At 36.4% G+C, this 27742-nt stretch overlaps 1 protein-coding gene across 1 annotated transcript in view; it reads right to left on the bottom strand.

Annotated features, from left to right (window-relative positions):
- Positions 1–1256: 1256 nt before the first annotated feature.
- Positions 1257–27742, bottom strand: part of LOC108735957 (protein amalgam-like) — a 356717-nt gene continuing 330231 nt past the window's right edge. The window contains exons 4-9 of the mRNA XM_018468200.1: positions 27101–27373; positions 22002–22099; positions 17194–17315; positions 15220–15471; positions 12596–12813; positions 1257–1843 (exon numbers count right to left, since the gene is read on the bottom strand). Of these exons, the coding sequence (XP_018323702.1) occupies positions 1689–1843; positions 12596–12813; positions 15220–15471; positions 17194–17315; positions 22002–22099; positions 27101–27373 (1118 nt within the window). The 3' untranslated portion in view covers positions 1257–1688. The remainder of the gene's footprint in view (positions 1844–12595; positions 12814–15219; positions 15472–17193; positions 17316–22001; positions 22100–27100; positions 27374–27742) is intronic.

Below are 27742 nucleotides of genomic sequence, written 5' to 3'. Positions count from 1 at the left end.
ACCCCTTATTTACGAAAGTATTTTATAAATAACCCCTAAGTAACTTTCTTTAAAACTTTCGGACTAGTTTTTTCAAATTTCATTTTAATTTTGATTCAAAACCCTAGTAAATATTAGCTAATTAGTTATAGTTTCACAATTAAAACGGAAAGGGAACAATAATAACAATTTTAATGCTTAATTAACTCGTAATTCTTAAGACAACTTATACTTTTAAATTACGTTTCTTTGGTCGATTAATTACGTACAGTGAATCTCAAAGTGGTATCGCGAAACATACTTGGGGTTGCAGAAAAATTAATTACAGGTTAATCAAAGCATGTTGTAAATGCCATTTTTTGTTCAAATACGTATCAAACTTAAATTATTAATTTTTATTAATAATAACAATAAATCTGCTATTGATTAACCTTATGAATGTTTCAATGTAATTAAACAAAAGAAACTGATTCCTTCTCAATTCAAATTAACACTTTCCGGGATGGGTTTCTACCCACATGTGCCCTTCAGGAGAGGAAAGTACATTGAAATGAATGGAGAAGTTAAGGAGTCGCGAATTAAAAAAATTAAGAAACACTGGACTATATGATTAAAAATTTTTACACACATTAAGTGCATTTGAATTTCTGTTGCATTGCAATCAAATTAATTTCGGATTCATTAAATAATTCTAATGATTTTTCAGAAATCATCAAGTAATGAAACTTAAAATTACAAATTATATACGTACAGTTCGTTTCAAGAAGTTAGAGATATGCCCCTACCCTTTATTAGGATGCGCCGTAGCATAATCCCAAATTCAATCATATTTGTCTGCGGAGCTCATTTCTCCACCAATCATCGAGCGAGAACTAGACAAAAGTATACAGTACCATTTGCAAAATTATTTAAACTGCCTCGTTAAAATTTAAGAATATGCTTTATTTAAAAGCATATTTAGCCAAAAATAATAACAAGTGAATTAACTTAACGTTCTACACACCTATAAAACTTTTGCATTGCTTTCTATTGTTAATTTATATACATTTTTGTCTTAAGAAATTGCTAAACATTTTCGTCTAGTACTGTACAGTTCTAGCCGATCTGCTAAGACCGTCCATCGAAAGCTCTTCTCGTTCAAGCTTGTTCCAACTATTTCTGTCTTGCTCACGCTTAGTGTGTATTCTGTCTTTCTTCGCGCAGATTTCTTCAAGGTCACAATTCTAACAAATTGAAATGGACTGTATGTACGTGTACGTAGGTACTTAATTTTTTCTTATATGTAAGTATCGCTATTTAGAAAAGTAAAAAAAATAAAAGGAAAGATTTACTGAAAACATCTAGGTGTTTTATATAAATATTCACTTCGGCGTTCTAAATCTTCTGAAAAAGTGCAAGGATTTCAATATTGCTAGCACTTACCAAACATATAATAATTTCAGGCTTAATGATAACTCTAAAAATAGCTTATACTTATTATGTAAATATAATACATAACGTTGTGCTTAAGAGTGAAATATTGAAGCGAACACATCGAAGTACAGATGTTTTTAAAAACAGACACAATAAAAATATTTTTATGGAATACCGTTCAAGTATTTATAGCACACTAAATTTTTAATAGGTAATTAATTTAAACTCGTCACCTCTTTCAGTTTCCATCGCTGTCACTTTAACTGTCTGTCCGAATGATTTCACTCACTAGTGCTTTACAACATGAAAAACGACGTTAACAACATTAATACGATTTTCGAATAACCTGCGCCAGTTGCAGAGTTGCTGTATTTTCCAGAAACGCTGTCTTGATTGCTGCCGTGTCCATACACTGCTGGTTGAGCTGATGGTTCGACCATATTTTCAACATCTGTAAAAAATTAAAAAACAATGATAGTTTTTGTCGTCCGGCACAGCATGGACACATTTACTGGTAGCATGTTCGGATAATAGGGGAAGCTTCGTTTCGGAACAGGTGGGCAACATACTAGCAATTAGGGGTAAATACAAAGGATGAAAGTACCACAATTGTTTTTTAATTTACGTCATCAATATACTTAGTGTTCAAAAATTTATAGAGATGTTGACTTATGTGCATTCAGACGAAAGAGTAGACAAGTGATTTGGAACAAAAGGGGTGGTTGATAAGTGTAGAGTAGACAAAATTTATTAAAACATGAAAACTTAAGAGCTTAGGGAACAACGTGCTCTGTCTCGAAAAAATGTATTCCCGTTCAAAACAAACTTGTATAAATGACCTTGACAAAGTCGAGGACATATTCAAGGTAACCAGTTTACTCTTCGAAAGCATACAACTTTGGTGTAAACTTTTCCCAAAACAGTGAGAGACAATCGTGATATTTCCTGTTTCTTTGCAATAATTTTTATCTATTTCACCCTTGTCCGTCAACCCGTTTGACAAATCAGCACGGATTATTGCTGATTGAAGGGTTGAATGAATCTAGGTATGCATACATACATCTAGGCTAACATAATTTTTCAAGAATAACAGCTGTTGTTAAGTAACGTATTTCCGATTGTTGTAGAGAAAACATCTCAATTAATAGTATTGAATAAATGACTCTTTATTATTGATTTGTTCCCTGTTGATTTATGCTGTTTCAGTTTCAGTTCAATTTATTTCTTCTCTCCAAGTCTTTTGATTGTAACCTTTATTTCCTTGTGGTTTCTTGGATTACACATTGGAATCTTGTGCGACGATAGAGTAACTTGAACTTCTTCATAAACCGCTGCAATTTCTTTTACAGACACTTTTAGCTTGTTTTAGTAAATAACTTAAACTGCTTTTGATCTAAGATGAACAACTTGTCCTCCTGGTAATCATCTGCAGAAGATTTCCAATCTCTGTGAAACTTTTGCCATCATCAGTTCATTTCCGCAAGTCTTCTTCATCATTTGGATTATATGTGGATCCTAATAGATTTTCAATATGAGTGCACATATTTAATTTCTTCAATTATCGTCCGAGGGCCAAAAGCTTAAAAATTTATATGAATTTTGAGTGTTTTGCTATTCAACGTCACAGGGTAGAGCGGAAGGAAAATATCATCACCATCAGTCTCTTTTTCGGAATCGTAGGAACGAATGGATGGTGTCTGAGGTGAAAAAGATATAAATATATACGAAATAAAGACCAAAGAGAAGTGAAAGATTATCTGTGGAATGTTATTACTGCTCAACTTTAGCCTAAGCGATCTAAGGAAACAACAAAAAAACATTGAAAAAGGTAGATCAGTGTTCTCAGTAATGGTACGCAATATCCTAAACCCTCTAGGTAAGGGATGGCGAATCTCTACGTATCGACGTGCCATTTTTATAAAGAAAAGTTTAATCAGGTCATAGACGTGTCATCAAATAATTTTGTGTTGTGATTATGGGGAAAATAATAATAATAAGCAATATCAACTCAAAATTATTTATTTACTACAAAAAAATAGGAACATTTTGCAATGCTCAAAGTAAAATTAGTGTGACTTCTGTAGTTGCAGATTAGATGACAAATAACTTATGTTAGTGTTGTAAGAATGCATGCTGAACTGGAGTCATCTGTCAAACGGTTTGTAACCGAGTTTTTAATGTTATTTATCTCTGAAAATAATGACACGCAGGCATAGGTTGATGAAAACATTGTTGAAATAGTATAAGTCAGCTTCTTCAAATAATTCAATGTGTTTGGTAACGCATTCCATGCTTCCAAAATTTTGTTATTAGCATTTTCACTTGTATTACCTGTCAATCTTTCTGTTTTAATTATTTCTAACTCTTTCCTTGTTTCAACAAATTTTTGATTTCATATTGAACTAGACTGAAAATAATTCAACTGCATTTCATATTCTTCAATTTCCAACCTATTGAATTGGGACAAATTCAGTTTATCAAATGACGTCACATAAGGGTACATAAACTTGAGTATTTCCGATAATTCTCTGGACTGAGAAAATCTCGCTGAAAATTCCTTGATTAAAGAATCAATCACAGAAAGAAATTCTTCAGTAACTTGATCTTAGTCTGGTTTCTCGTGTATTTCTAAATTGTTGTTATATTTTTTCAAATTTGAAAACTGGCAGTTTAGCCTCAAAAGCGCGAATGACATCTCTATGCCTTGAAGCTTCACTCAGGGTTGCTAGTCATAGAATACCTACTTCAGACATTTTTTCGTAGTGCATAATGAAATTTCTGATTGAAATTAGTGTCGTGGCTAAAATATTGTGTCGCGTGCCAGTAATGGCACGCGTGCCATTGGTTCGCCATCCCTGCTCTAGGTCATGCCGCACAATATTTCCCCGAACCAAAGATGCTCCACATAATCATGTTAATATAATATCAACTTAGGGCAATATATCAACGTCTACTGATATTTGCTGCTTACTGACAAATTTCATGGAGATTGACTTGAACGGCGCGTTTGGAAGTACCTACATTTAAAATTTATGTGAAGTTGTAGGTTGATTGCATAGCAATGCGGTATCAGGTCTCTTTAAATTTAGAGCAATAATGTACAGTTATTTTTTGTGCTAGAACAAAATACGCTACTGATATTTTAACATTATAATTAAAAAATATTCAAAAAATTAGTTGTTAATTGCGTATTTTATAAAATTACTAGGTATATACTTATTAAACATGCGGTTCATTAATGTAGGAATTTGAATTTACGGAATGCAACGTTAATTTTTTCTTATTATGGTCAAGGCTATGACATACATTCTTATTATGACATTTGACATTTGCCAACACATGGTTGAGTAGTATGCGAGGAAGCGAGAAAACATCAACGAAGATTGCAATGGCAGCGGCTATTTTGTAATCACATTGATATGATTGTAGCCGGACTCTGTATTTGTAGGAACTCTAGATCATTCCCGTTTTTAAGTATGGCATTGAACGCATTCACGTTTTCCCCTACCATTCTAGAATTTCCTCTCCTTTCAAACCATTTCGTAGCTTATAATAAATCAACTAGTATAATAATTAAGAAGCAGCTTTGCATTGGAAGTGGTAATAATATAAGCGGATATAATTCAACATATTCTGATATTTGGGGTAAATCCTCTTGGTATAATTATGTACTTGCAACAGTCTCCTTTGATATTTTTATCATAGTAGGCCGTGTCTATAATCTATACATCGAAAATGCGATCAGCATCTTTAGAGACAGTATAATTATAGGGATATATATGCAGGGACAAATAATTAGTATGCTTAGATTTACAGACTATGAAGCAGTATTAGCAGCAAGCAAGGAGAAGTTAGAGGTAGCTTCAAATAAACTAGAAGCGGTATTGACAAAACTGTATTGTATGAAGATAAATAAAAGTAAAGCTAAAATTCTGGTAGGTATGTAAGGGAAAAAAAAGTAGAGAAAGAGAAAATATAAAGATAGAAGACGAAAAATTAGAAGAAGTGGCCGATTTTAGGAATTTGGGAAGTAGTAGTAGGGATCTAAAGCAAAGAATAGCGCAGAGCTGAGTCGCCTTCAATGAAGAGAAGTCACTTCTATGCTCGCAAACGGTTAATTTAGAGATTCGAAAAAGATGTTAAAGGTATATGTTTGGAGCGCGGTGCTGTACAGATGCTAAGCATGGATAGTGGGCGCGGCGGAAAAAAAAGATTAGAAGCGTTCTAAATGTGGTGTTGCAGGCGAATAATGAAGACAGAGAAGGTTAGAAATGAGGAGGTATTAGAAAGAATAGGGGAAACGAGGGCTCTATGGAAGTCAAGATCAAATAGGTAAGGTAGGTTGGTAGGACACCTTGTTATGCATGAAGGAAGGAAGAAACAGGAGTTAAAAGGAGTAGCGGTGGAATTAGATTAGATTACTGTTCGCAAATATTTAAAGGATGTTGTAGTTTTAAGGAATTGCGAAGATTAGATAAGGACAGGAAAGAGTGGAGGTGCATATCTAACCAATCTTGGGGCTGACGACTTTATAATGAAGTCGTGTCTAACATTTGCAATGCTGCAGTTTACAGGCAATATCAGTAGATGGCTACACATTGCTGTAACCCGATAATTTTTGTCTGCTTGCAATAAATAAAACGTGACATACTTAATTACCTCATTGTTCTTTAGTTGCTTGCGTTTTTGACTGAAATACATCATTAAACATTTGTATTTTAAACGTTTAAACACAAAGAACTATACAATTCTCTTAAAATCGCTCCCATTTGATAAAGACATTTTTTGGTGGAACACAATAAGATAGAAGTTGACGATAAATACTAACAGAGCAGGAAGTGACGCCATTACCGAGAAAGATTTCCGCAGTTAGTATTGCGACACGGACGCAATATAAGTAGATGGAAGCCAGCATGGCTGCATTTTATCAGGAAAGAAGAAGCACTGAAATATCAACCGGCAAGAAACAAGCAGTGACAGGTTATCAGGTCGTCTGTGCGCCTTGATCGTAGAATCTTCTTACAACAAATTTATTTTTGACGGTAAAGGTATTGCTGGGTACAATCTGTGCCATTTATCGATGCGACGGTCGCAGAGTGTAGGGAGCAGGAAAAACGGCAAGCACACGATCCCGAGAGGTCATCTAATTTGTCACCGGTTAATCCACTCCGTTCCGGAAAAATTGTATAAAGCGTGAAAGTTTTGAGTTAATAAAATGTTAAAGGACGGTTTATTCGAAAATCAGTTATCTTTAATGAAAAAATTGCGGTTTGCATAACGACAATAGTAATCTGGATTACGCATGGGCAAAGTATAGGGTCAATTGAAAAGTCCCTGGCCTGACACATAGATGGCGGCACCAGAACTAAATCCATATGATTTTCAGTTAGTCCTAACCTTCAAAAGACGCGTCTATAAATTTGACGGCTGTCGGATCATTAGTTTGTGAATTATAGCATTTTTAGTGAAGCAACTTTTGTTATTGTGAAAAAAATGGATAAAAAGGAATTTCGCGTGTTGATAAAATATTGCTTTTTGAAGGGAAAAAATACAGTTGAAGCAAAAACTTGGCTTGATAACGAATTTCCGGACACTGCCCCAGGAAAATCAACCATCAAGGATTGGTATGCTAAGTTTAGACGTGGTGAAATGAGCACCGAAGACGGTGAACGCAGTGGACGCCCAAAAGAGGCTGTTACGGACGAAAACATTAAAAAAATCCACAAAATGATTTTGAATGACCGTAAATTGAAATTGAATGAAATAGCAGACACTCTACAGATATCAACGGAACGTATACATCACATCATTCACGAATATTTGGGTATGAGAAAGCTCTGTGCAAAGTGGGTGCCGCGCGAGCTCACTTTTGACCAAAAACAACGACGAGTTGATGATTCAGAGCAGTGTTTGAAGATGATCACGCGTAATAAACCCGAGTTTTTGCGTCGATATGTGACAATGGATGAAACATGGCTCCATCATTTCACTCCGAAGTCCAATCGACAGTCATCGGAGTGGACTGCACACGATGAACCCGCTCCAAAGCGTGCAAAAACGCAACAGTCGGCTGGCAAGGTTATGGCGTCTGTATTTTGGGATGCGCGTGGAATAATTTTCATTGACTACCTTGAAAAAGGAAGGACCATCAACAGCGACTATTACATAGCGTTATTGGACCGTTTGAAGGACGAAATCGCCGAGAAACGACCGCATTTGCAGAAAAAGAAAGTCCTGCTTCACCAAGACAATGCACCGTCTCACAAGTCAGTGAAAACGATGGCAAAAATTCATGAATTGGGCTTCGAATTGCTTCCGCATCCACCGTATTCTCCAGATCTGGCCCCCAGCGACTACTTCCTGTTCTCAGATCTCAAAAGAATGCTCGTTGGGAAAAAATTTTCGTCGAATGAAGAGGTGATCGCCGAAACTGAGGCCTATTTTGAAGCAAAGGACAAATCGTACTACAAAAATGGTATCGAAAAGTTGGAGGATCGCTATAATCAGTGTATCACCCTTGAAGGGAATTATGTTGAATAAAAAAAACGAATTTTGAAAAAAAAATGTGTTTTACTATTTTAGGCCGGGGACTTTTCAATTGACCTGTTAGTAGATTTCTAGATCCACAGACAAAGATATGTAACAGTATCAAATCTGTACCAACGTCCGGTAAGTGTTTTTAGAATACTCCAAAATTAAATTTTTCTTTTCTCATGAGAATCAGTTGGTATTTTCTACAATGCTATGCATAAAAATTGTACGTTTCTGCCAACAATCTTATTAGAACTTCAAAATTATGTCACGTCCGGCAACACTGCTTGGACAATCGCAGTAAATTTCTTTTAAAATGCATGCTTAGAAATCGTGCCATTGCTCATAAAATTGAAACCTCTTTTCATACGCTATTTTTGTTCATGTACAGGGAAGCGAACGTCGAACTTTTTGCGGAGGTGTAACAAGAATGATCTTCCTCTTAACTTTGAAACCGAAATAATAGAAGTGCCCAATTGGGCATATTATCTGCAACTTAAGTATAGAGTGTTTGTATCAAGCTTGCAGTAGGTGATAGGGCACTATAAAACAAGAAAATTAGGTTTCTAAACGTTAATAAGTCGGAAAGCACATCATTTTTGAAAACAACGTATTTGAAAATACAGGCAAGGGTCAGTCCGGGCCTGGTAGAATCACGAAGGGGATATTAATTTTCCTATTAAAGTTTAAGTACATAGTTTTTTTTTATTTTGCGTTCTTAATACCAAGTCGATATGTACTTTAAAGCACTGCGTCTGCATATTATCAGCGATGAACAAAGTAGTTATGTAATTAATTGTTATCGCAATGGGCGTCTAAAGATTATTATGTTCAGTAGCGCAGAGCCGGGCAAACACGGATCTTTTGCATCCCGAGTGATCCTCAAGGTTAACCAAGTAGCTCCTCATTGATCCTGCGAGTGCGAGTGAGATGATTCTTTCCTTTTCTTATCCCTTCCATTTCGTAGATGAGTCCCCTCTTCCATAGCCAAACCCAATAGTTTTGCGAACGTAGTAACGAAAATTTTCGAAGGAATTATTTAAGTTGCGAGAGTGGCTTCGCTCGTCTACGGGATGAAGGGGCTTGATATGGGAGTGGAAGGGAGAAGAAAAAGACAAAACAAAATTATTCATTACTGCTTACTCTCTCGTACTCATTGAAGGGTATGGAGTGACTCAAAGTAACCTCATGTAGCGGCTCCTGCGAAGTTAAAGTTTGCCCGGCTCTGCAGTAGCGTAATAGTAAGCTGTTGATATTTACATTATTGCTCATTCCACAATCGTCACTGTTTATACATTTCATTGATGTAGTCTCGTAATTGTTATCGTAAGTTCACTCTACTCTATTCACGCCCAGGGCCGGGGTTTCGGATTTCACCTTCGTCTGGCTTTTTGACAATTTTTTTGTCCTTTAGCCACTCTGCTTTACTCACCATGCGATTTCCTATTGTATCTAGTGAAAACCCTCCAGAGCTTGTTACTTATTTCAGAAACATTTTGTACATCTCTACTGAGTATATATTAATAAGAGACATTAAGGTCCTGTTCAACAATTTATCCAAATTACCAAATATGGATTGCGATTTCGAACTTATTAGTACACATCAGACATCAGCACACTAGCTAGTTTTACTAAATCAGTGACCAAACTGAATATGTACACGTGGTAGTTGGACTATTATATAGTATCTTTTGTTTTTAATGGAGCTTTTTTGATTGGACATTAATTTATCGAAGCTACCTACGGCGTGCTTATGAGTACTATTAGTGGTAAGATTGCTGGTATGTAAAGTCAGAGCCCTGGTTCTATTGCCGGCGAGGGTGTAGCGCCAGCAACAAAAACATTTTTTCTCATTAACTTGAGACAAATAATCTATAGTGTATGAAATTGAGTAGATTTCACATAATGTTTGGTAATTATTTTTACCATGTCTAATTGCTCAATACCATATGTCATGATCACTGGCTTCCTTTCGGTTCTCTGTCCTTGCTGTATTTCACATGCTATTTCTGAGTCGCAGCCTAATTTGGTTGCTTCTGGTATACGCTCACGTTAAGAAGTGATTAACCATTTTCTTTAACTGCTGCTATATATTCCTTCTCGTAGCGTAGTTAGCCATACTAATATCAAATGGACCATTCCACAATCCGATTGAAAGCTTAATTAGTCATTCACGAAAACAGCACTTTTTTTAAATACTCCAGATTTTCTTCAAAATAAATATACTTATAACCCGCCGATTCTGATACCGCGGTCTAAATTATAGCTTAGCATTCGAAATGACTCCAGTTCGATTACAGGTTCTCCCAGCCTTTCCAACATTTTCTCTTACTTTCTTGGATCATTGAAGCAAATGATAGGGTCGTTATATTCCACAAATATTTGCAAACAGTTATCTAATCTAGGGCTACCTCTACACCTCCTAACTCCCGTTTCTGCTTCTAATATATCTCTGACTAAACCTTCATGCCTGAGAAGTTGTCCTATCAACCTATCTCGCCTATTTATTATTGATTTCCACAGAGCCCTCTGTTCTCCTATTCTTGCTAATACCTCTTCGTTTCTAATCTTCCCTATCCACGGTAACCTCATCATTTGCCTGTAACACTACATTTCGAACACTTCTAACCTTTTCTTTTCTGCCGCGCCCATTGTCCATGTTTCGCACTCTTACAGCACCGAGCTCCAAACATACGCCTTTGACAATCTTTTTCGAATTTCTAAATTAACTGTTCGCGAGCATAGAAGTGACTTCTTTTTATTGAAAGCGACTCTACCTTGGGCTATCCTCTGCTTTATATCCCTACTACTCCTTCCGTCTTGACTTATCTGACTTCCTAGATACCTAAAATCAGCCAGATTTTCTAATTTTTCGTCTCCTATCTTTATATTCGCTCTTTCGCTACCTCTTCTCTTTCCTTACTAGTATTTTTGTTTTACTTTTATTTATTTTCATACAGTACTGTTTTGTCAATACCGTTTCTATTTTATTTAAAACCCACGAATATTACAATACAAACAGTATGCAGTACTAATGTTTGTAACTTATTGACACAGAAATAAATTCTGGTATTGTATACATTTTATAGCTACACAATGCTATTAAATATCTATACGGCCTCCCATTTCCATTAATTATAGCGGTTTCTACACGTGCAAATCAATTTCGTTAACTTATTGTTATTTCCATTTTCATTAAAATTTCAGTTTTCGTTATGCACTTACGCGGTTTCTACTTTACTTCGCGTGATTACCAGCCAAGAATGAAAATATTACATTACCGTACTGAGCTGTCCCTCTAGAGACAAGAACATACCGCGACTTTCGTTTATATTCCGCGTAATAGAGTACTTGTTCATTTCGGTGAATTTCCGCAGATACAGAAACAATAGGATTTTTGTTTTAGGGTGAGAAACTGTGCAGCATACACGTTAATTGGATTTTTCATTGGCTCTTGTACATATTCCAATACTGAAAAAGTTACCGAATTACCATTCAATTCTTTCTTAACTCAAAAAGATTATAATTAAAAGGGAAATAAATTATAGTTCAGACCTAAGTCTTCTTTAAAAACATCAATTTGTAGAAAAAACTATTAATTATTTCTACCTACATGAATTAAATAATTCGAAGTGTTCTGTATTCTGTCGAAACTGCCAAACGCAGATCGCGATTTCGATCTTTTTGGATCTCATCAGCGCGTCGCAGACAGCTCCGACAGAACACAGACCAACTTTTACCTGCTGTCTTAACAGCGCGTTTTAGAAATTACCACAAATGGCGCGGTAAACGCCATCTGCAGTACGATGCTACATTTTAGGATTACATATGCTCCAACAAGGTCCACTTGTGTGGATATCTACTTGCTGAAAACGAATCCCGGCGTAGCCAACCTCAACGTGATAGGCACGTTAGCTTAATCGAATAAAATAATTCGAAGTGGTCTGTATTCTGTCGAAACTGCCAGACGCGGATCGCGATTTCGATCTTTTTGGATCTCATCAGCGCGTCGCAGGCAGCTCCGACAGAACAGAATACAGACCACTTAGAATTATTTTATTCGATTAAGCTAACGTGCCTATCACGTTGAGGTTGGCTACACCGGGATTCGTTTTCAGCAAGTAGATATCCACACAAGTGGACCTTGTTGGAGCATACGTAATCCTAAAATGTAGCATCTTTCTACAGATGGCGCTTACTGCGCCATTTGTAGTATTTTCTAAATATGCAACAATATTTCGTATAAATTTAACTACTCATTATGGACTAATGGGGGTTGGAACCTTTTTTCAATAAAGGGACGATTGGGAATCCCTGCTTTAGAATCATCGATGATTCAGTAATGGAATACTCCCCTGCCACACGGGCGGCCCAAGTTCAATTCGGAATTTACCAGGGCCAATGTAATACCTAGCTATTGATTGTACTTACCTATAAATGACCGAATTTATATGCAAACTAATTAGTTGAAAACTTAAAATTTATAACTTTTAAATAATAATTTTAAAGTATGTTCGCGTTTATAAAATCGTAAACAAATGTTATTATTGAGAGTTAAACGTATATGTATAACGTCTGATTTGTTATCAGATACTTAGGTGTCTCCAGTCTTTGTTGGAATGCTATTTTGCTCAATTAGTAGATAGAGATACAATTTAAATTAACAGCTTACCATTAGCTTTTGTTGTAAAATGAAACACGGGACTCAGTTTATTCCATCCATGCACGTTCTTAGCTTGGACCCTTGCCTCGTAGTTAGTGCCAGGTGACAAATTACTTATCAAATACCACATCTTCTGACGAGATACTCCCGGAAACGGCGGAGGCATAGGAAGCAGCGTGTTTGTCATTCCTTGAATGGGAATTACCACGCTGTTCCAACTATTATTTCTGAAACAGAAGTGAATAGTATAGGCACAATTGTAATTTAACAACCATCACAGTTTATAATTTGACTTAATATCTACATCTACAGTGTTAGTTACCCAAAAGTAATAATACAATTAGAAATTTTCGTATCCAATAAATGACAAAACCTTATTTTGCTCTACAAAGTAAAAAGAATTGAGTGATATTTACAAATTAAAATTCATTATGTACTAATTATAATTTCATTAACACGCCATAAGCACTTCCAATAAATTCAACGACCAAAAAGATGCTCATTTAACGCTCTGTCGGTCGCTTGTACGTATATCAAAATGATACAAGCACGAAGTTGGGGTGTCTCGTCTTTACAATACCTTCCTAGGTCGACCGTATGTATCTATCAGTTAAGGTAACAACGTTTTATTGACTTCTGTTGTGTAATGGTAATTTCAGAATAATGGAGGATTGTGTGTAGAATTTAAAAAATCCCCGGGATGAAGAATTGATTATAAAGACAATCCTTACCAAGTGGAAGAGTTTAAGGATGAACCGGACACTGATGCAGAAGGAGAACCCGCAGAAGGAAGGGTTGGTAATTCTGAATCTGAGGATAGCGGGACAGATGAAGAACCTTTCTCGTATGATAATTTATTCTATCTTGAAAGAGACAAACCCTCCAAGTAGAATAAACATCCTCGTTTGATAAAGCGACGAACTGAGCCACATAATATTGTCACACGACTTCCAGGAGTAATCCATGAAGCACGAGAAGCTAAATTACCGATACAATGTCGGAGTAACATTTTCTCTGACAAAATGCTACAAACAATTGTTGAGCATACAAATCTTTACATTCATCTTAAATCGCGCATCCTACAACATTGCAACAAGCACTTCAATCGGTAATGGACAGGAGTGTGCATCTAAATTTATTATTTTTGTATACCTGTGGGTATTTTCCTGTATTGCTTATAATTTTTACGAATAACAATTGTTAAAAGCATAAACAATAAAATATATACATGTTAAATCTTATACAAAACGTCTAAACCTTCTACGAATATCTCAAGATTTTAGTGTATCATTTTGATAAATTGCGACTGGTTTTCTTTATACCAAAGTTGCGATCGATGAAGGATTAAGGAAAGTTCATATAATGTCTACTAGTTATGACAGTGTATTGCCATGTGTTGATATCTACTGTTAACTGGTAGTTTCGATAGTTTACTGAACAATCGGTTGTTATGCTGTTCTTATTAATTTAGTTTACGTGCCCATAAACTGCGTTATCGATGCAGTTGGACAAGCAGATACCTTTCATCAAGCAGCAGTAATCGGTAGATGACGATACATTGCTATAACTGAATAAAATTTGAATTTTTAAATATCACTGAATTCTTTGTGCCCTTAAAGAAGCTATACACAAAAGGCAAAACGTAGCTGTTGTTTTCAATAATAAACCACGGATTTTTATCCCTAGTTGACTTTGATTGCTAAAGTAGCATCTTGAGAAGAAGACGAAATAGAAGCTAACACTCCGATAGTCGCGGCTCTTAAACGATTGTTAATGGTCACGCTGGATCTATGAGATCCATACTTCTTCTTAGTTCTGATAAGGAACCTATCAGTGACAATTTTGACGGCTTTGGAGTGAGTACATCCAAAGACAAACATGGTTGGAGAGTGTCATTATACGATCCAAAACCTAGAGGAAGAAGAAACTGACACAGATGCGTCGGAAGAAGTTGAAATGCAAGAGGAAGAACCAAATACAGAAAAAAAGTAACTTATCATAATGAAAAGAGTTCGGATGAAGAAGAAAATCAAGACTTTTTTATGTCTAAGAGGATGAAGAATGGAAAAGTAGTTGAATCAGTGTCTTGGAAAAAAGTTCCCTTTACCAGTCGGAGGAAGACTAAGAAACAACGTGCTAACGAGTTTTTCTGGTGTCAGGCCAAACTGGGGGAATAAAAACCATTTTGGAGATGTGGATGTGTTCCAACATACCTGTGTCAATATCTACGAGAATTCGTTAAATATAGTCGGTGAATCAACAACCGGCAGACCTACCAGCATCAACCCCGAACATACAAAAACGTTGCAAACCTTGTCTAGCAACTAAGAAGAGAAGGATCACCAAGTATGTCTGTCGATTGTGCGGACAATATTTGTGTTTACAGCATTGTGACTTTATTTGTTCTAATAGATGTGATTACAATATAGCTGAAAATAACGACGAAGGTAGTGAAATATCAGTATGATCACACAACGCACGTATTAATAATCACGATTAATGAATAATATGGATCTTAGAGATCCCCCGTGACTAATGAGTGCTGAACATTGATTTACTTAATAAGAGGAAGCCTAAATTATCCCATTCTTTGCACACCTACACAAAATAATACTTATGAGAATATTGCTCACCTATAATTTGATGTGAACGATCCGTTATCCTTTTCGCGATAATGGTGAGTTTGTTGTCTGTGTGCGGTTCTTGGCTGTTGTCGATAGAACAATCGATATTCGGTGACTGCCGCATGGCTGTTGACGGACCAGGAGATGTTATAACTGTCCTTTTCAGTGCCCAAGGACGCAGAATCGAAGACGGCGAGACCGGGCACTCCAGTTAGAGTCAAATGTCCTCGAGCTTTACCATGAGTGTTGCTCGCCACACAACTGCAAACAAAGGGTAGATTTGAATTATACATCGTCGAATTGAATAGTTAATTAAGCGCAAGGATTGTGGAACGAACTAAAAGAAAGCAATAAGTACGTATATCAAATGCGTGAGACATTGACGTTCCTTTAGTCACTATTAAACAAATATACTAAACAGTTCCGAGAAATTTTCTGGAACTGATAACCTCTGTATTGATCTGTTTATACTATTGCTATGGGTAGTAAGTTTTTTTATTCTTTTAATAAATAGTTCCATTACATACGATTATTAGTACAAATTTCACTTCCCACATGTGAATAACGTGTTCCATAACCTAATTTAACTTTACGGTTCCGCTGGTGGGCGTTCCGACACAGTCACTACCACATCCCCTCTTTGGAACTACGACGACTAAATAATAATAATAATAATAACCAACAGTTGAACAAACTCAATACGTCAAAAGATTGGTGATTCTTAATTAATAATTTCAATTAAACGCCACAACATTCTCGATATCGTAAACAGGGGATTTAGTTAGTTTTATTCTTTTATTCGACAGTGTGCACAGTGATCTAATCTAAGTCTACCTCTACTCCTCTTAACTTCTGTTTCTGCCTCTAATATGTCTCCGACTAGACTTTCATGCCTGGAAGGTGTCCTACCAACCTATCTCGCCTTTTTTTTATTGACTTCCATAGAGTCCTCTTTTCTCCTATTCTTTCTAATACCTCTTCATTTCTAACCTTCTCTATCCACAGTATCCTCATCATTCGCCGGGAACACCACCTTTCGAACGCATCTAACCTTTTCTTTTCCACCGCGATCTAAACATAGACCTTTAGCAATCTTTTTAGAATTTCTAAATTATTCGTTTGTGAGCATAGAAGTGACTTTCCTTTATTGAATGCTACTCGACCCTGCGCTATCTTCTGCTTTGTGTCCCCACTACTCCTTCCGTCCCAACTTATCTGACTTCCTAGATACCTAAAATCAGCCACTTCTTCTAATCATTCGTCTCCTATCTTTGTATTCGCTCTGTCCCTACTTTTTTTCCGTTGTATACCAGTATTTTTGTTTTACTTTTATTTTCATACAATACTGTTTTGTCAATACCGCTTCCATTTTATTTAAAGCTATCTCTAATTCATCCTTGCTACATGCTAATACTGCTATATCATCTGCAAATCTAAGCATACAAATATTTTGCCCCTGTATATCTATCCCTACAGTTGTACTGTCTTTAATGATGTCGATCGCGTCTTGGATGTATAGATTGAAAAGTAGCGGTAACAGTGTACATCCTTGTCTGACTCCCTTCCTAACATTGACTTTTCTACGTTGCTACTCCTGCCTGTTGCTCTTTATACAAACTAAGTATCACTCTTCTATCTCTGTAACTTATCCCTACATTTTTAAGTATATTTAACACTGTCGAAAACTTTTTCTAAATCAACAAATCCTATGTATCATAATCTATATTCGCCATTTAATTATATTGCGTGTAACTTATAAATCTATACCTATTACTGTATCGTAGAATGCTTCTCGCAACAAAACAAAAGGGTGACTGCCCTTAAATAGACGATTTATTATAAATTGAATCGTCTGCGGAAATGATAACGGAACAATAACGTCAATCATTTCCGGTTTTCCGGAAACTATACAACAACTGCCTCACGCACTTATCCCCTTGTTCTCTCAACTCGCCCGAATTTCGTACTCCAATATTTACCTACCTGTAGTTTCCAAAGTCTGCTTCCGTGACATTTCGAATAATTAATGTGTATCTGTTTCCCCGGTTTTGGGAAGCATGCTGTTCCGTCGTTCCCAGCTGAGTCGTATCCTTGAACCACAAGACCTGAAAACCAACCCCTCAGTTACTTGTTTCATAATAAATCCCTTCATTAGATTTCTGATAGATGCTACATGAACAACGGAGAACGTTTCACAAACTGTAAGCCAAACGTATCGTAGGTATTTGTTCGTTAAAAAGAATTAAGACAGGGAAAGTAAATTTTGTTTTTAAACATATACGTTATTTAAAGTTAATTAATTTTTGAATTTATTTTTACCACAACAAATAACCTGAGGAAAAAATTGTTGCTACTATCACGCCCTGGTTAGGAATCGAAGTAGGGTCTCTGGTTTTAGGAATCATTGCCCTACTACTAAACTTAGTAAAGCCAGAGACCTGGGTTCGATTCCTGGCGAGGATATGGTACCAGCAACAATTTTTTCTCATTAATTTGACGTTATCTATAGTGGTAAAAATAAATCCAAAAATTAATTCAATTTAATATATTCAAATAAACCCTACGAAAAGTCTTCTAAAGTAGATCAAGTAGATTAGAAAAAGGAATTAGCATTGACTTGACGCATATTTTGTGGGATATTGTTAATCATTTATCCAAACTAAACCGTTTGTACATTATAAAAGTATATAATTATACAGGGCTACGAATATGTATGAAAATGTAAAATAAACGTCAAGATCCTGCCACTTATCTCTGAACATCGTATCTCAAAGTGTTATTAGAGAATTGTTGAACTCGTCCAAATTTGGAAGGATGTGCATCATTGTCCATGGTGCATGACACTTACATTTCAATTATGGTAACATTCCAATACTGTAATTTTATATAAGGATAAAACCATTGTTACAATGTTTAACCTTTAAGTAATGACGTGGGTGTCTGATAGACGGCGGGTGAACAAATTTGAATTTTATTTCGTCATATTTAAAGATACCCCTACGCCTTCTGGCTGACCGAAGAAGCTCCCCAATCTTCTTCTTTGGTTTGAAGGCTATTCTAATGTTGATTTTTTTTTAATATACTAGGGTCAATTGAAAAGTCCCCGGCCTGACACATAGATGGCGGCACCAGAACTAAATCCATATGATTTTCAGTTAGTCCTAACCTTCAAAAGACGCGTCTATAAATTTGACGGCTGTCGGATCATTAGTTTGTGAATTATAGCATTTTTAGTGAAGCAACTTTTGTTATTGTGAAAAAAATGGATAAAAAGGAATTTCGCGTGTTGATAAAATATTGCTTTTTGAAGGGAAAAAATACAGTTGAAGCAAAAACTTGGCTTGATAACGAATTTCCGGACACTGCCCCAGGAAAATCAACCATCAAGGATTGGTATGCTAAGTTTAGACGTGGTGAAATGAGCACCGAAGACGGTGAACGCAGTGGACGCTCAAAAGAGGCTGTTACGGACGAAAACATTAAAAAAATCCACAAAATGATTTTGAATGACCGTAAATTGAAATTGAATGAAATAGCAGACACTCTACAGATATCACGGAACGTATACATCACATCATTCACGAATATTTGGGTATGAGAAAGCTCTGTGCAAAGTGGGTGCCGCGCGAGCTCACTTTTGACCAAAAACAACGACGAGTTGATGATTCAGAGCAGTGTTTGAAGATGATCACGCGTAATAAACCCGAGTTTTTGCGTCGATATGTGACAATGGATGAAACATGGCTCCATCATTTCACTCCGAAGTCCAATCGACAGTCATCGGAGTGAACTGCACACGATGAACCCGCTCCAAAGCGTGCAAAAACGCAACAGTCGGCTGGCAAGGTTATGGCTTCTGTATTTTGGGATGCGCGTGGAATAATTTTCATTGACTACCTTGAAAAAGGAAGGACCATCAACAGCGACTATTACATAGCGTTATTGGACCGTTTGAAGGACGAAATCGCCGAGAGACGACCGCATTTGCAGAAAAAGAATGTCCTGCTTCACCAAGACAATGCACCGTCTCACAAGTCAGTGAAAACGATGGCAAAAATTCATGAATTGGGCTTCGAATTGCTTCCGCATCCACCGTATTCTCCAGATCTGGCCCCCAGCGACTACTTCCTGTTCTCAGATCTCAAAATAATGCTCGTTGGGAAAAAATTTTCGTCGAATGAAGAGGTGATCGCCCAAACTGAGGCCTATTTTGAAGCAAAGGACAAATCGTACTACAAAAATGGTATCGAAAAGTTGGAGGATCGCTATAATCAGTGTATCACCCTTGAAGGGAATTATGTTGAATAAAAAAAACTAATTTTGCAAAAAAATGTGTTTTACTATTTTAGGCCGGGGACTTTTCAGTTGACCTGTTAGAGTTCGATTCTGTTCATCCATTACACATATCGAAAAGTCAAACTTATAAATCAAGGACTGAACCCATTTTATCAGCAACATAAAAAGAACACAAGTTCTGACACAGATGTGATGTGTTTCTCTATTTGTAAGCAATAGCAGATATTAAGACAGTTTTTCCGAAGAACATCGCTAATCTTTTGTAGTTATGCTTGACCACGACGCTTCTCATGAAAAGAAAACTGGAGAACCAAGTGAATACACCATAAGTTGAAATTCTTATACATTATTTAATGACCCAACCGAAGGGTAACAAGTTATTGTCGCATTCTTGGATGTAACATCAAACTTTGTGACAATTTTCAATTCCTATTTGAAAGCAAAGGCCTTCATTGAATGTAGGGCTGCCAGACAAACCGATATTTTCCAGATACTGTTCTTGTTATCGAAAACTAATGAAAATTCGAATATTGTCCTGTATTAACTTTGTGTATACGTGATCTTGATATTGTCTTGATTTTTTTAAGTCTTGTTCTGTTTTTGAATCGTCAGCACCCCTAGTTCGAGAGCGAGAGGTATGTCGAAGGACTTTTGAACAAGCAATCTTGGCAATATAATATTCTTAACTTGTTCATCTTGATCTTGGTCATGATCTCATACGAGCATCTTTCTTTTAAAGTGAAAATTTTATTGCATCGCCTCAATTTTTTTCATTCATCTATCGCATGTCGCATTACAGCCGGCCGCGGAGTAGGGGTAAAACTGAAAGGCGTTCGGCAGAGCAGCCAACGCTAATATGGCGGAGCCCATGGGTCGCATGAGCTAACCGTGTAGCATTTATATTCTCGCCCATTCGTGCGAGTGCATGACAATTACAATAGACTGTGAAACTCAAAGCGAAGATGAAATTATTGATAAATAATAAGTACAAAACGATTCAATGATTTAAATAAATATTGTTCTCAGTTTCTAACACGCGTCTATCATCTGAATAATTGTATTTATTGTGTATTGCGTACTCTAAAACGCAGATTGAAATTAAAATTTATAGTTGGATACCTTGGCTACTATTGATTTCCCATTATCATTCTCATTTTCCAATCATTAAGATAACATTAAGAAAGTGATTTTAATTTTAAAACCCTAAATCGAATAATTTTCTGAAAATTTACAGTTAAATGCTTACAGTCCGAAAAATTTCACTTGCATCCTGGTTTCATAAAACCACACAATTGTTTTTTTTAATATTGTTTTGGTGTTCCGGATAACGCAAGAATGACATATTCTTGACTCTTGCTTCGCTGCTTTTTATTGCAAACTGTCGACAAACAGATACAGTAAATTAATTTTGTATATTGGAATTGAGAAGAATTTCAAACTCAATAGAAATATTTAACAAAATCGAATGCTTTAACTCTAAAAAATTCAAAACAGTTGAACGAAATGTCAAAATTCCATTTGTACAATCAGCTGTTTTCAGGAGAACCGATAAATTGTCAACATGAGGTAGAAAAGTTTTATTCGGCTGTGCTTGTAGAAGTTGGTGGAACTTTAGCTAAAAGCTCATCGAGATTGAAATTTTGGCGTCGGGATGACGAAGGAAATGCTTAGAGCAGCATCAACACGACGTCGCCTATCTATGCACATGCATTCATACGTACATACACACATAGGACATAGGGCACCTTTTATTAAAAAAAAATACTGTTCCCGAGGGATAGAAAAAATTATCTTTTTATGTGGTCGATTTCACGCCATAACTACTCAATCGGTCATCATGAAACTTAGTAGGTTCATTGTCAGGGACACAGAAAAGAACATAGAGTATCTTCTATCGAGAAGAAAAACTGATATTCCCAAGGAATAGAAAAATTAGTTTTATGTGGTCGTCGATGATCTTTGACACGTATGTAGGACATCAACGCGAGCGCGGATGAAATCTGGAAATAATAAATAGCAATCCACACTAAGAAGTGAGAAGAATCAAAACTGCCTAGGCAGAACCTACTTCAACTTCAGTAAAGCTGAGGTTATGTTAAGCCTGCGCACGTCAGTAGTGCTAATTCTGGGTACATTATGAATTATTGTCCTTAACACAAATATTTATGTAATAAGCTGCATTCCTCAGGACGAATAGGTACTCTACGTTTAATAAAACGATAATTGACTTATAAGCTTCATATTTTACTTGGTTTAACAAATCATCACAAACGATATGTTTGGCGAAACAAGTTTGTTAGAGACTACATGTCATTCTAAAAACATTAATATTTGCTAAAGAAGTATATCTTCCCACAGACTATAATTTTCATAATAATAAAATGACATCTTTAGTTGCAATATAAAATAGGTAGGTGATTTTATTTAACATTCAGAACAGAAATGAAGTGAATAGTCAATGAAGTCTAAGGTTGTCAAATTTAAATTTAACTTACTTGTGGTGGTGGTTCTGCATGAACAATGCAAACTAGATACGCTTCTAAACCAATTCCAGTATGAACAGTAGCTCTTTCTGTTTCTACGTCTGGCGCATCTGAAATAAAAGATTTAATAAAACTAATTGTAAGGTTCCTATTATCTAACAAAATACATATACTATCCAAATACTGGCAATATTTGACCATCTTGTATGTACTCGCTGTTACTGAAGTATTTCAAGCGTTATAGTTAATATTATTAATAAGAACGTTTAAAGTCTTGGCGAAAAATTTAGATGCCTACTGAAAATAAGGGACTTCTTTTAATTTTTCATCTCCTGTCATTGTTATATTCACTCTCCTACTTTTTCTTTCCAGGCATATCAATATTTTTGTTTTACTTTTTATTTATTTTCATAGCGTTCCGTTTAGACAATATTACTTCCATTTTATTTAAGGCAATCCTTAACTCCTCCTTGCTTCATGCTAATATTGTTGTATCGTCTGGAAATTTAAACATACTAATCTTTAGCACTTGTATATCAATCCTTAAAGTTTTGCTGTCATTAATGATGATGATCGCGTCTTTGATGTATAGATTAAAAAGTAACGGTGGCAGTGTGCATCCCTGTCTGACTCCCTTCCTAATATTTAGGTACTTCTTCACCTTGCTCCTTAAATTCTATAACTGTCTGTTGCTCCTTATATAAACCATATACATATTAAGCTTCTATCTCTGTATCTCAATCCTACATTTTTAAGTGGATTTAAAGTCTTGTCCCAATTAACAAGCTCAAAAGGTTTTTCTAAATCTACGAATCAATGTAACAATATAAGCGACCTTTACTTTTTCTCCTCCTCCCTTTTTTCTATCCTTTTCTATATGACAGTAGTTCAGATTTATGACGCAAGGGAAGTGAAACAAATTGTTCTAAAGTGAACAAACGAAACAAGACGATGTCGGTCCTATAACCAATAAAGACGTTATCACCTTACCTTCTCTTGCTTTAATTTTTTTGTTCACAGTAGATATACGGGAAAAATAGCGAATTAACTATTCTAAATTTCTCGTATTTATTCGCGCCTCTCTTTTTTGATATGGTTACTACCACGTTCCCTCATCGTGGGGTATCCTAGCTCACTTATCTCCACACTATCTTCCTTCTCTAATGCATCTCATAACTCTTGACCTGCGTATAGGTTCTGTAAATATATTATTTTCACCTATCGTTTCTTATATTATTGTTACCATGCCCTACTTAGAAAATACCACAAATGGTGTGGTAAACGCCATTTGTAGTACGCCGCTACATTTTAGGATTACGTATACTTCAACAAGGTCCATTTGTATGGATACCTACTTGCTGAAACGAATCCCGGCGTAGCTAAACTCAACGTGATAGGCACGTTACCATAATCGAACAAAATAATTCGATGTGGTCTGTATTCTGTCGAAACTGCCAGATACGGATCGCGATTTCGATCTTTGTGGATCTCATCAGCGCGTCGCAAACAGCTCCGACAGAACACAGACCATCTTTTACCTGCTGCCTTAAGAGCGCGTTTTAGAAAATACCACAAATGGTGCGGTAAACGCCATCTGTAGTACGATGATACATTTTAGGATTACGTATGCTCCAACAAGGTCCATTTGTGTGGATATCTACTTGCTGAAACGAATCCCAGCGTAGCTAACCTCAACGTGATAGACACGTTACCATAATCGAATAAAATAATTCGAAGTGGTCAGTATTCTGTCGTATCTTTCCTTTCGGATCTCATCAGCGCGTCGCAGGCAGCTACGACAGAACACAGACCAACCTTTACCTGCTGTCTTAAAAGTGCGTTTTAGAAAATACCACAAATATGCCCTACTTCTATAAAATTGCCTTTATATTATATTTCACCTACTTCAATTTTCTGTTCTACTTCTTTACACCTCATGTAAATCATATATATATATATATATATGATATATATATCCTCATATCACAAGTACCATTAAGAGTTAACATTTTTCTTAACAACTAAAGATTATTTTTAGGAATCTGATAGTTTTCAAACTCCTTTTGAATTCTTGATATTTTTATCGAACAATCAAGTGTACTCCTGAACAAGTTCTCGTTTGAAATGATATATAACGTGAACGTTTCAGGTCGGTCAAACATTCGATAAGGATCAAAGAGCTTCAGAATACCTACACCTAATCTCGACTGACTGAATCCTATAAAGACCGTACGTCGTTGAAACAAGCCTGTAAAATCCTCAAAACATAATTCCACACTTCGGAGAGCAGTATCATGGAATAAGCTTTCGAGGCGTTCCATTATTTGATTTTTGCTCACACGGCTTGAAATTTTATCAGGACAAACATCTAGTGTAAAATCAGATGAACAAGAAATAAAACAATTTCAAAATTTCTGGACGTGGCAGTTTCCTATTTTGTCTGTTCTCTTTAAACATATAATTATTAGAGAGGGTTCAATGTAATTTTTATTTAAACTTTAAGGAACTTTCAAAATTGTCGTTTTCTTGCATATAGGGTACTATTCCACGGTGCTTGTACAAATTTTTAAATTCGGACGAAATTTACCGAAATGAAAGTTAAAATCCTACAGTTCTTACTTAAAAACGGCGAAAATATCAGTAAACTTTTAATGTAGCAATATTAAGTCCTCAGAAAGTATATATTAACGTAATTTTTAGCATTTTAAGTTCTTTTCTAATTTCGGCCTATAACTTATTTCTTAAATACTTTAAATATAGATATTGCTATATTAAATGTACTGACAGCACTCTTATTTAACTGGTTTGCAATTGAAATTTGTGTAATCAAGATAAGTACAATCTAGAGATAGTTTTAGATTAAGGTACTTAAAAAATAACTTTTTACGTTTCTTTGTTTTTGAACTTTATATCACGTGGTTTATTTTTGTTTTGTTCAAATAACAAAATAGAAAAGATATCTCTATTTAAAATTACCATTTTACTTAGATGTCATGGACGCACCTCATTAAATAGTAGCACTCTACGGTTTTGTCATATTTTGGACTCAATTGATCACAAGAAAAAGTAAAAATTCTATTACTTTTTACTTCCTTACTCTTTTTTTGAACAAAGACGATTACCTAGAAGTTGCACTGTACTGCCTCAATTTATGAAATCTTGACAATATTTAAAAGTAAGTTGAAGTAATAATATCAAACGCTTTATGAAGAGATTGCTCAAGCTGGCGTCTGCTGTTCTTAGAGCGATGCTATCAACATTTATATCTATTTACAATCTCAACAGATAACGCTACAGTTATTAAATTACATTGAACAAGAGAAGGGAAACGGTAATTCGATTGCATGAGTAAATACCGTTGTAAAGGTGAAACAATACTTCCAAGCAACATATTATTAAAACTCATATCATAAGTTTCTGTGAGACTGTATGTATTTTGTATTCATCTCTTTAAAATGCATTGAGTTATTGTATTTAAGATATAGAACCTTTTTTTTTTGAGATATTGAACACCATTCGAAGTTCCATACCTAAATAACCGGTTTTCTACACACAGTACTGCAACTCAATGTAATGTTGCTAACCTCAGCTATTACTTTAAGAATTATTTCGATTAAGCATTTCTTAATAAATAAATAGTACAGTGTCTTCTATTATGACTACTATCGAACAAACCAACCCTCAATAACTAGTAATATGGAATACACACTGTCTGATCAGTATTCCGGAAAAATTAAGGGAGAACAAAGTACATGAAAAAGAAACAGAATGAGCCATCTCTTAAAGGAGATTTAACGTGGGACACCTTACCATCTAATGGTAAATCCACACGCCAAAACAAAAACACAGCTCAGCCGTGGTGGAATGAGAAGATTTCCCCTCCGTCAGGTGGATTGGTCTCAGGAAGCCACCGAGTGCCTGAGGGTTAGCGAGGCGAGTAACCCCCAAGTTCGGGCCTATCTACACCCTTAGGGCAGAATCGAAGCTAGACTCCTGTGGCCTCCCTGCCTCCCGAGTACTTGTATAGGCTCTCCAGTCGCCATCAGCTACTCCGGAGTACTCCTCGTTTTGCTGTACTCTCGCTATCACCGGACATCCTTCAGCCTCCTGGCTCGCCCGAGCTACTACGCTTCTCGCATCTACTCTGTTTTCACCATAAATGTGCAGCCCCCCTAATGGGTCAGACTGCACACCCGATCCACATAGGGTCACCGGCATTCCGCTATGCTTCACGCTGTAACCCCCCTAATGGGTCAGGTTACCTTCTACTCTGTGCCACCGCCTGATGCACACCCCTTGGCAGGACACGTACTTCGCCTTGGACATGGGTAGGGAGGAAGCTACCCAGAGGACCGCTGACTTTTCGGCGCCTGTAGAGGTTCCCATTCGACCGCCAGCTGCCGCGTGTGGCATACGAGACGGGTGCTTCCCACAATCACTTTGCTTCCAGATGCCCGGGGGTCCTTTAGCTTCGCCATAATATGTGTAATGGGTACTGAGCCCCACCACCACGGCAAGGTGAGGATCCTGAGGGGGGGGGCATCTCTCACTACTGAGTGATCTCTATAAACATGAGGGTAATGACCTTACCAAAAACCCAATCTGCTCCGGCAATGACGACGTGTATTCGCGTGATGCCGCTAGTGCATTCTCATCCACCGTCCATATGTGCCCATCATGCCCACATACTCTGCGTGTGAATACTTATTCTGTATTTTGTGGTAACAGCACTAACTTCGGAGTGCAGGCTACTAATACTAGTCGTCATACTTGCAATTGACCTGACTGTGTACCAGTTGTTGCGAAGGTCACGAGGAGGTATGAGAGTTTCGTCACCAGACGCTAGCGATGTAGAAGTGCAATTAGGTAACGCGATTGCCAAATTGGCAACTGTTCTCAATCATTGGCGGCTCGTTAACTAGGGTACTTTTTATACATACTATTTACACCCCCTACGCTGTGGAGTTATCACGAGATGCACTATACAATTGCCTTGAACCTTTCAAATATTCGAGAAGACTGATCAAACTTAGTGTATTCATAATCATACGACATAGCCTTTTAATATCTATTCTAAAACTAACTGGTATTAATAAAATAGCTATACTTACATCGTACGTTTAAGGTTATGATTTTGGTATCGGGTTGGCCAACTCCGTTGTCCGCTGAGCACATGTACTGCCCGGCCGAATGTCTGTCAGCGCTTTGTATCACAAGAGCTTGTCCGGACACGCTACGCTCTCCACTGGGTAGGACGTTGTTTTTCCTTGTCCATGCCACTGTTGGCACAGGATTACCCGAAGCACGACATTCTAACTTTACCGTAGCACCTTGAACGACATCCAATGGTCCCGTGTGAGAGACGTAATGAATCCGAGGAGGCACTGAAACAAGAAACAACAGGTAAGTAAATGGAAGGAACCAGAAAAGCATACTGTTTCATGTCCCGACAACTGGGTACCTTTTTTTTAAATTTCGATCAAGTATGGTAATAGCCAAGAAAAAGAAGCTGTTATTCCAACGTTATCGTAGTTTCAAGAAGTTTATCATTTAAGTAACGGAAACTCAACTAAAAATAGATACCTTTAAAAGTAGACAGCTACTAAACATTAATCATTTACAATAAATTATTTATTCATCGATACTAGGTAACTATCAGTTGGTCTACAAACATATTCATCTTTCTCATTCGATACTTCAAATCTGATAGAGTTTCATCCCTTTAGCCTCCTTTAGAAATTTATCTGAATTAC

This window comes from Agrilus planipennis, unplaced genomic scaffold (genome assembly GCF_000699045.2).
Source record: "Agrilus planipennis isolate EAB-ADULT unplaced genomic scaffold, Apla_2.0 scaffold60, whole genome shotgun sequence".
Taxonomy (NCBI): domain Eukaryota; kingdom Metazoa; phylum Arthropoda; class Insecta; order Coleoptera; family Buprestidae; genus Agrilus; species Agrilus planipennis.
The sequence above is the reverse complement of the archived record's forward strand: the minus strand, read 5'-3'. Positions and strand labels throughout refer to the sequence as shown.